Consider the following 14,020-nt stretch of genomic DNA (forward strand, 5'->3'; position numbering starts at 1 on the left):
TACAACTGAATTGCTAAATTTCTAGTTACAATTCTTGAATTAAAAAATAGAAAGCTGAGCTGAAGTGTTAAAGTGTTAAAACAGGAAGTGAAAACACCTCATTTCTAGCCAGATTACTCTGGCACACTGATGTAATGTCTCAATTTTTTTTTTAACACACAAGTTCAAAACCTAAAATGGAAACCAAAGGGAAATTAGGGAAAATCCACTGTCTTTCAGTCTAGGCACATCAACCCACCTTCTGTGACGTAGGTTTTACTATTTTATTGCGAAGTACTTGTACTTCTTATGTAATAGCTTAGTAGTGCTAATCAAACTCTTGCTTACTTTGTTGAACCATAGACAGCCTGTCAGAATCAGAAATAGAATTAGAAATTAAACATATCCCAATTAAAAGGATATGATTGCAGTTTATGTTCCTTGTAAAAAAAATTGCTGGAGTGTCCAGTTCAGCTCCAGCACAGTCTGCTGAAGCATCAAGTGTAACTGCATTTATGAAATGGTACCACCTAGTGTTCATTTTCAGAGTTCAGCATACTCAACCACTTTCTGAAAGCTTAAGACAAAGCAAAAATAAACTTTTCATCAACCACTGTATGACTATTGCAAGCTAAACAAAACACGCGAAGAAAAACTTTTCACATTTGACAACAGAACTAAAGAAAATTGACCTTTTACCAAACAAAGAGACTCCATGCTTAAATCAAGAGCTGAGACTTTCCCATGAAGAAAACCATGTTACATATGTGTTTGTAAGCCAGAAAGTCCTTAAGACGTGTAACAGAGCTCCAAGTGATGACCACAGATGGCTTATCCTGAGAGCTCTTTTGTTACAGACAGGACATTTTTGTTATTTATATTTTATGACTTGTCTTGCATGGAATTCATGTTTCTGCTCAAGAAACTCATGATCAGAAAGCTCACATTAACAATGATCTCAAAAACAGACATTTTATCCATTTTTTCAGTACTGACACACAAGCAGAAAGAAGCACTATTACAAGTCTAAATTTAGACTTTGACAGAAGGAAGTTTTAGGTCCCTGATGTAGTGTAATAGTTTTCAGACTGCTATGCATGGGTCCTGGCGCTACACACCCACAAAGGCAACATGTCTCAGGTCTCTTTTTGGTGTCATTTCTTAGTACCGCAAAGCCAGCGAAGCATCCAGCTGTCAAAAAGTACAGTCATCTTCTGCTCTCCCTTACTGGGCTGGTGCTAGCAATCCCAGCCAACACAGTTCACCAGCGCAAAACAAAGCTAATCTGTTAGCACGCTCTTCTGCCACTTCCACAAGCTAAACCAGCTCTCAAGCTGGGTCAAACAAGTGCCAGTGTTGCTATGGGGGAGAGTGGTAGATGAATATAGCCAAGGATGTGCCTCCACTGTCTGTCTGTAATTAGATTACTTGAGTACAAAGCTCTGGATTCACACTCTTTCAAAACTGCTGAAAGGTTTTTAAATGTGACCTGTAAGAAACTTGGATACATCTTTTTCACATTGCTAACAGTTGCACTTTAAGATAGTTAAAATAATTTTGAAATTCTGTCTAGGAGCTGCTTTATGAGAGAAAAACAGTAAAACTCTGACATGACAAGACTCAGGAATAAGCAGTTGAAACAGGGTTTTTTGCAAACCTTTTCCCAATTTCACTAACACTTTAAAAAGTGTATCTTCATCTAAACACACAGAATTTCTGAAAAGCCTTGTAAAAGAGCACCACCCTCCTCAAAATGAAAAAAGAGAAAGGAAGAAGTTATTTTTTCCCCAAGACTTCAACTTCTTTCTAAAAGGAAACACAGTGAGGTCTTTCTGCAGTGAACACACAAACAAAAACATGTATTAGCCATGCACCTAAGCAGAGCATTTACTGAAAGGAAAAGTTAACAGTGGCCAAAATCTAGGGAACATAAAGCCAAACTATTTTGCAAGAGTTACAGAAGACGGGGGCCCTTTAAATAAGCAGAAGACAGCAATGAGACCAAGCAATCAGCTAAGGATGCTAGGTTTCTGTGTGAAGGTCTGCTCCAGTGTGTGGCAAGCCATTCTCTCATAATTAGAATTGGTACCGAGTCAGTCTCTAAAACACTTGAGCTGAAATTATGTATGTACCTAAAGGACATACTTGTTTGAACTCACTAGAGTTGAACCTAGGGGTGGCGTGCCAGAGTTGAAATCGATAGCCCAGCTCAGGTGCATCTACACCAATGCACGCAGCATGGGCACCAAACAGGAGGAGCTGGAAACCATTGTACAGCAGGACAGCTATGATGTAGTTGCCATCACAGAAACATGGTGGGATACTTCTCATGACTGGAGTGCTGCAATGGATGGCTATAAGCTCTTCCGAAGGGATAGGCAGGGAAAGAGAGGTGGTGGGGTGGCTCTGTATGTTAGGGAGTGTTTTGATTGCATAGAAATAAATGATTGTGAAAACCAAGTCGAGTGCTTATGGGTAAGGATGAGGGGGAAGGCCAATGAGGCAGATATCCTGCTGGGAGTCTGTTACAGACCACCCAACCAGGACGAAGAGACAGATGAGACATTCTATAAGCGACTGGCAGAAGTCTCGCATTCGCTGGCCATTGTTCTTGTGGGGGACTTCAACCTACTGGACATCTGGTGGAAGTATAACACGGCAGAGAGGAAACAATCTGGGAGGTTCCTGGAGTGTGTGGAGGATAACTTCCTGACACAGCTGGTGAGTGAGCCCACCAGGGGAGGTGCCTTGCTGGACCTGCTGTTTACAAACAGAGAAGGACTGGTGAGAGATGTGGTGGTCAGAGGCCGTCTTCGGCTTAGCAACCACGACATGATAGAATTCTCAGTTGTGACTGAAGTAAGGAGAAGGGTCAGTGAAACTGCTACCATGGACTTCCGGAGGGCAAACTTTGGCCTGTTCAGGTCACTGGTTGAGAGAGTCCCTTGAGAGACAGTCCTGAAGGACAAAGGGGTCCAGGAAGGTTGGACAGTCTTCAAGAAGGAAATCTTAAAGGCGCAGGAGCAGGCAGTCCCCATGTGCTGTAGGAAGAGTTGGTGGGGAAGGCGACCAGCCTGGCTGAACAGGGAGATTTTGCTGGGACTCAGGGAAAAGAGGAGAGTTTATCACCTCTGGAAGAAGGGGCAGGCAACTCACGAAGAGTACAAGGATCTCGTTAGGTCAAGCAGGGACAAAATTAGAAAGGCAAAAGCCCAGCTAGAGCTCAGTCTGGCCACAGTCATAAAGGATAATAAAAAAATGGTTTTACAAATATATTAACAACATGAAGAGAGGCAAGGAGAATCTCCATCCCCTACTGGATATGGCGGGGAACATTGTCTCCAAGGACAAGGATAAGGCTGAGGTGCTTAAAGCCTTCTTTGCCTCAGTCTTTAATAGCCAGTCCAGGTATCCACAGGATATTCAGCCCCCTGAGCTGGAAGATGGGGATGGAGAGCACAATATACTCCTCATAATCCAGGAGGAAGCAGTCAAGGACATGCTAAACGACCTGGACACCCACAAGTCTATGGGGCCTGATGGGATCCACTCAAGAGTACTGAGAGAGCTGGCGAAGGAGCTTTCCAAGCTTTTATCAGCAGTCCTGGTTAACAGGGGAGGTCCCAGAAGACTGGAGGCTTGCCAATGTGACACCCGTCTACAAGAAAGGCTGGAAGGAGGATCCTGGGAACTACAGGCCTGTCAGCCTGACCCCTGTATCAGGGAAGATCATGGAGCAGTTGGTCTTGAGAGTGCTCACAGGGCATGTGCAGGACAACCAAGGGATCAGGCCCAGCCAGCATGGGTTCATGAAAGGCAGGTCCTGCTTGACCAGCCTGATCTCCTTCTATGACCAGGTGACCCGCCTAGTGGATGACAGAAAGGCTGTGGATGTTGTCTACCTGGACTTTAGTAAAGCCTTTGACAGCATCTCCCACAGCATTCTCCTGGAGAAACTGGTGCCTCGTGGCTTGGACGGGTTTACTCTTCGCTGGGTGAAGAACTGGCTGGATGGCCGAGCCCAGAGAGTTGCAGTGAATGGTGTTATATCCGGCTGGTGGCTGGTCACAAGCGATGTTCCCCAGGACTCGGTTCTGGGGCCGGTCTTGTTCAATATCTTTATAGATGATCTGGATGAGGGAATCAAGTGCTCCCTCAGTAAGTCTGCAGATGATACCAAGCTGGGTGGGAATGTTGATCTGCTGGAGGGTAGGAGGGCTCTGCAGAGGGATCTGGACAGGCTGGATCGATGGGCAGAGGTCAACTGTATGAGGTTTAATAAGGCCAAGTGCAGGGTCCTGCACTTTGGCCACAACAACCCCATGCAACGCTACAGGCTTGGGGAGGAGTGGCTGGAGAGCTGCCCGGCGGAAAGGGACCTGGGGGTGCTGGTTGACAGCCGGCTGAATATGAGCCGGCAGTGTGCCCAGGTGGCCAAGAAGGCCAACAGCATCCTGGCCTGTATCAGAAATAGTGTGGCCAGCAGGAGCAGGGAAGTGATTGTGCCCCTGTACTCGGCACTGGTGAGGCCGCACCTCGAATACTATGTTCAGTTTTGGGCCACTCACTACAAGAAGGATGCTGAGGTGCTGGAGCGTGTCCAGAGGAGGACAATGAAGCTGGTGAGGGGTCTGGAACACAAGTCTTACGAGGAGCGGCTGAGGGAACTGGGGTTGTTTAGTCTGGAGAAGAGGAGGCTGAGGGGAGACCTTATCGCTCTCTACAACTACCTGAAAGGGGGTTATGGCGATGAGGGTGTTGGCCTCTTCTCCCAAGTAACTAGTGATAGGATGAGACGAAATGGCCTCAAGTTGCACCAGGGGAGGTTTAGATTGGATATTAGGAAAAATTTCTTCCCTGAGAGGGTGGTCAGGCATTGGAACAGGCTGCCCAGGGAGGTGGTGGAGTCGCCATCTCTGGAAGCGTTCAAAAAACGTGTGGATGTGGCACTTCAGGACATGGTTTAGGGAACATGGTGGCGCTGGATTAATGGTTGGACTTGATGATCTTGAAGGTCCTTTCCAACCTAGTGATTCTGTGTGATTCTGTGAATCACAGTTACAATAAAACCACAGAAAAATACAGTCTATCCTGACAGACCATAGCTTCCTTCGGTGCATTTCAGTTAGGCTCACAGTGTATATATTTGCTTTCTTACTCAGCAAGATCAACATCTCACCACTTTGCATTCATGAGCTTTAGTTTCACATAAAAATTTCAAGGGCTACAAACCTTGGAACTGAAGCTTTCATTAGCCATCAGACATATCACATACCAGTAAACACAAACACGTTACCTAAAACTATCACAGTATATTGTGAGAGTCTCGCTAAGAAGTATTCTAAAACATGAAATTCTGAATACCAGAACCATAAACATCACCCCCTTCCTCCTTCTTCCCCTGAGATTTCACTGCTGAACATAGTGTCAGATGGCATGGCGTATCCCTCGGGTCAGCTGGGGTCAGCTGGGCTGGCTGCATCCCCTGGCTGTATCTGCAGGGGGAGAAGGGGTGCAGACGACAAAAAAGACAGCCTTGACCGCTGTGCAGGCACTGCTCAGCAATAGTTGAAACACTGGTGTGTTACCAACACTGTTTTAGTCAGAAACCCAAAACACAGCAGCATACGGGCTACTATGGAAGAAATCTATCCCAGGCAGTATACCTACTATAATAGTTATCGATAAAAATAAACAGATACTAAGTTTGCAGAGCATCAACTCTTCTGTGCCCCATCCATGAGAAAAATGATTGTAAGGAAGCAGTAGTTCTCAAAATAATTTGAATTTGCCATCTTAAAAAAGTGCTCTAAATAAAAATCAGCTTAAGTGCTATGGATATGGAATCTTTGGAGGGACAAACAAGAACAGCAGAGAAACTTATTTTTCTGATAAGATTACAGGAATTCTCTTTTTACTCATTTTAGGAGTTCAACCAGTGACACTATCAAAAACAAACCCCAAGATTTTGTAAAAATACATTCCAATTTAAAAATGAAAGTTTTAAACAGGTTTTCAGTCCCAGAACCAAAATTACTGAAGACTTATATCAAGTATGAGACAGTTACTTAAGGTAAGATTATTGGAATTCGTAATTCCAGAAACTACATCATAAAACAGTGTTATAGTTTAAATGCTTAAAAATCAGTTTTCCACTGAAACAAGGATCTAAAACAATTATAAGGTTTTAGCATGTGTAACTAATCAACTGTAAGTTTTGCAAATTTCTTAATATATGTACTTTCTGGAAGGTTATTGATTACGTGATTAGTTTAACTTTTATATAGATTTCTTTAGCCTAATAACTATATGATTATGTTTAACGGCCTATTCTCATAGTCCTTAGGCTGTATTTGCTTCAATGCTAACATTGTAACTATGTGTAAGCAGTTAATCATGAGGAAAGCAGGCCTCGTAAAAATTAAAACACAAGTAGAAATGGAGAAGACAGGTGAAGAGAACCAATAGAAGAGTTAAGAGCAAGGACTGAGAGATTAAAGAGAAGATACCTTAACCTTGAGCATAAGAGACAGACTGGCAGGAATGCTCTAACAAAGATGGTAAGAAGAAACCGCTTGGCTGAAAACAGAAGGGGTGAACATCCAAGGAGAAGAAATTATCCTCAGCAGACCCGTGACCATAAAAGGGAAAAAAGAGTAGGGGGCTGACTCCCCAAACGACCACCGACGACCACCCGAGACCCCCGCGCATGCGTAGTGTAGTTTTGCAACGCCAGCATTACGTAACTGTAGTTGATAAGCAAGGAGGCGGTGATTTCTTGGAAAATGTGTGAATATTCGTGTCTTTAAGGTACATAAAGGATGAACTTTCGTTTCAGCGCACGCATGTTAGGAGGAGGTATCCCCCATGCGTCCAGTGCTGCAATAAAGATGTCTGCTGAATAACACTTTGATGTTATTGCATTTAAATTTCTTTTAACTTTTTTTGAATCACCACTGAAAGAGATTTATCAGCACACATGTAAAAAAAGCTGCAGTTGAATGTTTCTTTAAAAGCAAAGTGTTTTGGTTTTTTTTTCACCTGGAAGGATTTTGATACATCAAGCTAGCAACTGTTCTCTTTAACAAGAGATGCACAAGCATTTTGAAACCATAAACTTCACTGCTGCAGCGTTCCAGAGTTTACCTATTTGTTCAAACAGACCAAAAGAGGGAGTCACAGCTCTACTGCTAGGAGGCTGCCAATTAACAAATGTTGCACACACCCGGGATTAAAAAGCAGAAAGTCAACACATTGTATTAAAAGTAGACATCACAGGAGGCTATACATTCCCTTCTGCAAATTTAGTCATCCAATATTCAAACTTGCTGCTGTTGTTACCATTTACATTTTGCATCATCTATTGTCCATTAGATGAAATAAAAATGGAATAAAAATAATGCTGAAGTTTCAGGGGTCAAGCGATCAGATAGTGTTATTACCAAAAGCATAAGAGCATTAAGAACAAAGTTTTTACAATGCGATACAAAAAAACCCAGAGGATTGGAGGGACATTTGTTCTTCTGGTGAAAAAGAGAGATTTATTACTTAAAAGTACAGAATGCATCGCCAAAACTGCCCTCCCCAAAACTACTCTCCTGTAGTTCTATGATGGAATGATAGAAAAAGAAGGAGCGCATCTCAGCAGTGCCCTGGACTGTTAGCCTCCACCTCTGCATACTGAGATTATTTATAACTGCCCTCCCGGGGAGGCTCTTGGCAATGGGACTATTCCAAACACTGGCTAGGTAGAACCACCCTCCTGCCCGAGAATTACTTCATCCTATGAAAGACAAACAAACAAAATAGTCTATGCTAATCTCTCTTGCAAACTTCACTGTTCTTCAGAATACACTCCTGAAGACTGGGATAAAGATCAGAAAGTGAGCAACTCCTAAAACAAAGCATGTACACCCTGAAAAGTTTTTAATGCTAAGGGACAGTAACCTTCTCAGGATTAAAAAGGCTGTGGTAATAATTATGTGATCCAAACCCCTAATTTTCTAGACTCAGTCCTAGAATACAACACAAGAAGAAACCAATCTATTAGAACTAATGTCTGGGGTGGATCTGATGATTTGTAAGTCTTCAGAATAAGAAAAGGGAACTTTTTTTAACTCTAAAAATCAAGCATCAGCAATCTTGACTTCCATAAGCTTACTTAAGAAAAATGCTTTTATTTCATAAAACTGCTTTTAAGGAAGAGACCTAATTTGTAGCGTATAATCAGAATAGATATTATACGGAAATGCACAATTTTATTTCTACAACCATCGAATATACAAAGTACATGTTCATGATTTTACAGATGGGCACCTGGAATGACCTTTTCTCTAGAGACCAGCCTGGAGCTATCCCCACACCAGCACTTAACATGCCAGCACCTCATAAAGCACCAGTGCTTCGCCCACATCTCCCTCCCTTCCACACCCTCTACTGCTATTAGCCATTCACCTGCACTGCCACAGAAAAAATTGCCAATACCACCCATCCCACGGAAACAGCACCTCCCTGGCTTCTGTCAAGTCACCAGGAACGGGACACGTCCTCTGTGCTTCCTCCCCAGCTTGGATCTGCTATGCACCTTCCAATCTGAGGATAGCTGGGACACAGCAACAGCACAACTCCTAAAAATCTTAGGTAAATTTAACCTTCACAGATCTCAGGAACAGATTTTTCATTTTAAAGCAGGAACTGTGTTTATCCCTTTTGCTTCTTAACCTTCCACCTCTCATTTTCGAAAAGATGTTCCAAATAACCACACCTGTGCTCAGAGCTCCTGGCATAGCTACAATTACTGGCAGTCAATATAATCACTGTTAGACTTGTAATACTTACATAATATATGCATTTCTTTTAGAACCAAGTGAAACATTCCTCTGAGATGCTTAAATGTGCAACTTCATTACTATTCTATACTGTCTTCTCTTCAAATTAATTTCATAGCTTCACCTTGTATACATAAAAAAGCTAAACTAATTGCTGCTTCTAGCTTTACTGCTTTAGAGGGATCTATTTCTAGGATTTGCTTGACATTGCTATCTGAAATTATGAGGACAGCACTTCAGGAAGGTCAACCTTGTATTTTATGAAAACCAAGAGCCATCCACTAGTCCCCAGGTGAAAAGCAAAAGTAAGAATGTTAATATCAATAAAAAAAACTAAAAACTCACTCACTGTCTTCTGTGGGAAGGACCTGCAGGGAATAAATCCATTCTATTATATCATCTTTGTTCACCACATCTAAGGAATCCAACATATCCAGACCAGAGAGTGCGAAAAATGCAATTGTCAACCTAAAAGAAAAAGATAAGACTTACACTTCCCACCATAAATATCATGGGGAAATTAACAAACGGTTGCAGAAACAGAAATATCTATGAATTCTCAGCCTTTGACAGTGGTGCAACACATAGAGCCCAGCTCAGAAAGCATGAAATTTATCTACTGGACAAAATTATGTTCTTTGTACTGTAAACATTTCTCTGTCTCAACAAGGCTTTTCATATATGCCACCCCTCCTTTTATACAGTAAGGATATGCCAATTCAGACATTAACCTAAGGGCCCGCTTACCTGAAAAAAAACCAACCTACAAAGTAAACTAGGTTATTAACATACGGAGTACTAGTTCCCTGTGATGATTTCTTACATGAACAACCCCCTAAATATGCAGTAAGTGCAAGGTAAGGCTGAAGTGCAGTAAGCTGCCTCTCGTTGTGTCCCAAACCCAATTTCAGATGCTTAGAAATTAGGTGTCAAACAGCAAGGCCTCCTTTGTAACCAATGTATAATAGGCACACAGGATGAATTATCATCTAGTGGTACTTATTTCTTGTCCTTTGGTATAAAGGAGCCTAGATGACTAACTTATTTAAACATCTAAAATTAAGCACATCAAATTGAAGTACCCAATACAGGAGTGCAATAGCTAGCATGCTGTATCTCTTTCTTGCCCACGAAAGCAACAGCACTGGGTTAGGAATTGGAGATAGCTTGCTATGAGAGAACATGTTCATGTAATGGTACCTTGGAAGTTCTGACTCAGATTAAAATTAGCTGGATATACGTTTTGCCACCCACACTTGCATGTGCCTATCCTTCTAGAAATTCTTGCTCTCCTTTCACCAGATAAGATGATGAATTGTGAAACAGCTGCTATGCAGGCAGAAACCAGTTTAGCATGCTAAGGAAAACCAAAAGTTAATGCCAGCGTTCCTCAGGAGACTAAGTTATAATTTGCAGTTACCTCACAAACTGGTGAGCCACACTGGCCACCAGTAGAAGGCACCTCTGAAGATGAGGAGACAGATGTGGACAGACGCCTCTACAGCCACTTAATTTCTGTATGTCATTCTGCATCACAACCACAAACAGTAATATCAAAGAAAAAATGGTGATGTGAGTCAGCCCAAAGCACACCTCCAAAAGAATTCTAATTAAAACACAGCAATCAAATGATGACACAGCAGACACTGATCTCAAAAAAATGGCACAATCTCAAAGGGTGACATTCCTACCAGTGGGCTGACCAGTTGCTATAGTCATCATGTGGCCATTCACAAGCAGAATTTAAGTCAACAACTTCTGCTTCAAAACTGTTACCATCTAGGATTACATAGCACAAGCAGTGGCCACAACTCAATTGAATAATGGTGACCTGTTAAGCTGAGGTGACTTGACTTTACACTTTTACTTTGACCCTCAACTTTTGCATTGCTTTTCATATCACTCTTCCAAACAAAAGGTTTTGACCTATGAAAATTAACCTGAAGAGCACCACAAAGGAATTCCAGCCAGTCCAGACAGTATGTCAGCTTCACTGGGGGCCCAACTAAAACGCCTCTATACAAACATACACAGCATAGGGAATAAACAAGAGGAGTTAGAGATGTGTGGATGCCTGGAGGGCTATCATCTTATTGGCATCACAGAGACATGGTGGGATGGTTCCTATGACTGGAGAGTTGGAATGGAAGGATACAGGCTCTTTAGGAAAACGAGGCAGGGGGGATGAGGAGAGGGTGTCACCCTCTACGTTGATGACTAGGCGGAGTGGATGGAGCTCTGCCTGGGGACAGATGAGGAGACGACTGAGAGTTATGGGTCAGGATTAAACGGAGGGCAGGGACGGGTGACACTATATGGGGGGTCTGTTACAGGCCACCTGACCAGGAATACTGAGCAGATGAGGCCCTCTGTAGACAGATAGGAGCAGCAACCTCATGTTCACAAGCCCTGGTCCTCATGGGGGACTTCAACCACCCTGATATCTGTTGTAGGGACAAGACAGCAGGGCATAAGCAATCCAGGAGGTTACTGGAATGCACTGATAATAACTTCCTTCTCCAAGTGACAGAGGAGCCAACGTGGAGAGGTACTATGCTGGACCTGGTTCTCGCCAACAAGGAGGCGCTGGTGGGGAATGTGAAGACGAAGGGCAGCCTTGGCTGCAGTGACCATGAAGTTTAAGATCCTTAGGGATCAACCATGGTGAAGTTCAAGATCTGTAGGGCAGCAAGCTCACTACCCTGGAACTCGGGAAAGCAGACTTTGGCCTCTTCAGGGATGTGCTTGGTACAGTATCATGGGATAAAGCCCTGGAGCGAAGAAGGGCCCAAGAAAGCTGGTTAATATTCAAGGATCACCTCCTCCCAGCTCAGGACCAATGCATCCCAAAAAAGAGGCAGTCAGGCAAAAATGCCTGGAGGCCTGCATGGATGAACAAGGAGCTCCTGGACAAACTCAAACACAAAAAGGAAGCCTGCAGAGAGTGGAAGTAAGTATAGGTAGCCTGGGATAAATACCAAGAAACTGTCTGAGCAGCCAGGGATCACGTTAGGAAAGCTAAAGAACTGATAGAATTAAATGTGGCCAGGGATGCTAAGGGCAACAAAAAAAGCTTCTACTTGTGTGTTGGTGATAAAAGGAAGACTAAGGAAAATGTAGGCCCTCTCTGGAAGAAATCAGGAGACCTGCTTACCTGGGATATGGAGAAGGCTGAGGTACTCAATGACTCTTCTGCCTCAGTCTTCACCAGCAAGTGTTGAAGCCACACCGCTCGTTGCAAAAGGCAAAGGCAGGGACAGGGAGAATGAATAACCACCCACTGTAGGAGAAGATCAGGTTTGAGACCATCTAAGGAACCTGAAGGGGCAAATGTCAATGGGACTTGATGAGATGCATCCCAGAGTCCTGAGGGAACTGGTGGATGAAGTTGCTAATCCACTACCAATCATATTCAAGAAGCCATGGTAGTCCGGTGAAGTTCCCACTGACTGGAAAAGAGGATACATAACCTACATTTTTAAAAAGGAAATAAAGGAAGACCCAGGGGTCTACAGGCCCGTCAGTCTCCCCTCTGTGCCCAGCAAGATCATGGAGCAGATCCTCCTGGAAACTATGCTAATGCCCATAGAAAATAAGGAGATGATTGGTGGCAGCCAACATGGTTTCACTAAGGGCAAATTGTGCTTGACAAATTTGGTCACCTTCTACGATGGGGTTACAGTGTTGGTGGATAAGGGAAGAGCAACCGATATCATCTACCTGGACTTGTGCAAAGCATTTGAGACCGTCCTGCATGACATCCTTGTCTCTAAACTGGAGAGATATGGATTTGATGGATGGACTGCTTGGCAGACAAGGAATTGGCCAGATGGTCATACTCAAAGAGTTGCAGTTAACAGCTCGATGTTCAAGTGGAGACCAGTGACAAGTGGCATTCTTCAGGGGTCAGTGTTGGGACTGGTGCTGTTTAACATCTTTGTCAGTGACATGGACAGTGGGACAGAGTACACCCTCAACAAGTTTGCAAATGACACAGATGACACCAAGCTGTGTGGTGTGGTTGACATGCCGGAAGGAAGGGATGCCATTCAGAGGGACCTTGACAGGCTTGAGAGGTGGGTGTGTGCAAATCTCATGAAGTTCAACAAGGCCAAGGCCTGATCTAGTTGAAGATGTCCCTGCTCATTACAGAGAGGTGGACTAGATGACCTTAAAAGGTCCCTTTCAACCCAAAGATTCTATGAAAGTTCCTACACATGGGTCTGGGCAATCCGAAGTACAAATACAGGCGGTGCGGAGAATGGATTGAGAGCAGCCGTGCTGAGAAAGACTTAGGCATGTTGATTGATGAGAAGGTCAACATGACCTGGCAATGTGGGCTTGCAGCACAGAAAGCCAACAGTATCCTGGTCTGCAACAAAAGAATGATGGCCAGCAGGTCAAGGGAGTCGATACTCCCTCCTCTACTCTGCTCTGGTGAGACCCCACCTGGAGTCACTGCGTTCAGCTCTGGGGCTCTCAACATAAGAAGGACATGGATCTGTTGGAATGAGTCCAGAGGTGGGCCACAAAGATGATCAGAGGGCTGGAGCACCTCTCTTATAAAGAAAGGCTCAGAGAATTGGGGTTGTTCAGCCTGGAGAAGAGGAAGCTCCAGGGAGACCTTACTGCAGCCTTCCAGTCCTTAAAGGGGGCTTCTAAGAAAGATGAGGACACACTTTTTAACAGGGCCTGTTGCAACAGGACAAGGGGTAATGGTTTTAGACTAAAAGAGGGTAGATTTAGACTAGCTATAAGGAAGACATTTTTCACAGTGAGGGTGGTGAAACACTGGAAGAGGTTGTGGATGCCTCATCCCTGGAAACATCTAAGGCCAGGTTGGATGGGGCTTTGAGCAACCTGGTCTAGTGGAAGGTGTACCTGTGCATTGCAGGGGGGCTGGACTAGATCACCTTTAAAGGTCCCTTCCAACTCAAACCATTCTGAGTTTATAATCTGCTTGGATATTGAACAGCAACATGCCCTCTTAAAAAAAGCCCTTCATGAAACTCTAAAGTCCTTGCAAAAAAAACCAACCAACCAACCAAACAAACAATCAAACACAGAATACCATACAGTTCCTTTACGGCAAGTATTCCTTGCAAAAAGAAACTGTAAACTTACTCTGTAATCACTGGATTCTAAAATATGTCTCTATTATTATTACAAATAAAGTTTTTGAGTATAGAGAGACAAAAAAATTATGTTGCACA

General features: G+C 43.5%; 1 protein-coding gene across 1 annotated transcript in view; it reads right to left on the bottom strand.

The window, feature by feature from the left end:
* The window catches only part of PGGT1B (protein geranylgeranyltransferase type I subunit beta), a gene marked incomplete at both ends in the record, with an annotated part of 45,128 nt that overhangs the window by 27,325 nt on the left and 3,783 nt on the right, over window positions 1-14,020 (bottom strand). The window contains 1 exon segment of the mRNA XM_082013323.1: window positions 9,157-9,275. Coding sequence (XP_081869449.1) covers window positions 9,157-9,275 — 119 coding nt within the window.

This window comes from Phaethon aethereus (genome assembly GCF_964289735.1).
Source record: "Phaethon aethereus genome assembly, chromosome: Z".
NCBI classification, from domain to species: Eukaryota; Metazoa; Chordata; class Aves; order Phaethontiformes; family Phaethontidae; genus Phaethon; species Phaethon aethereus.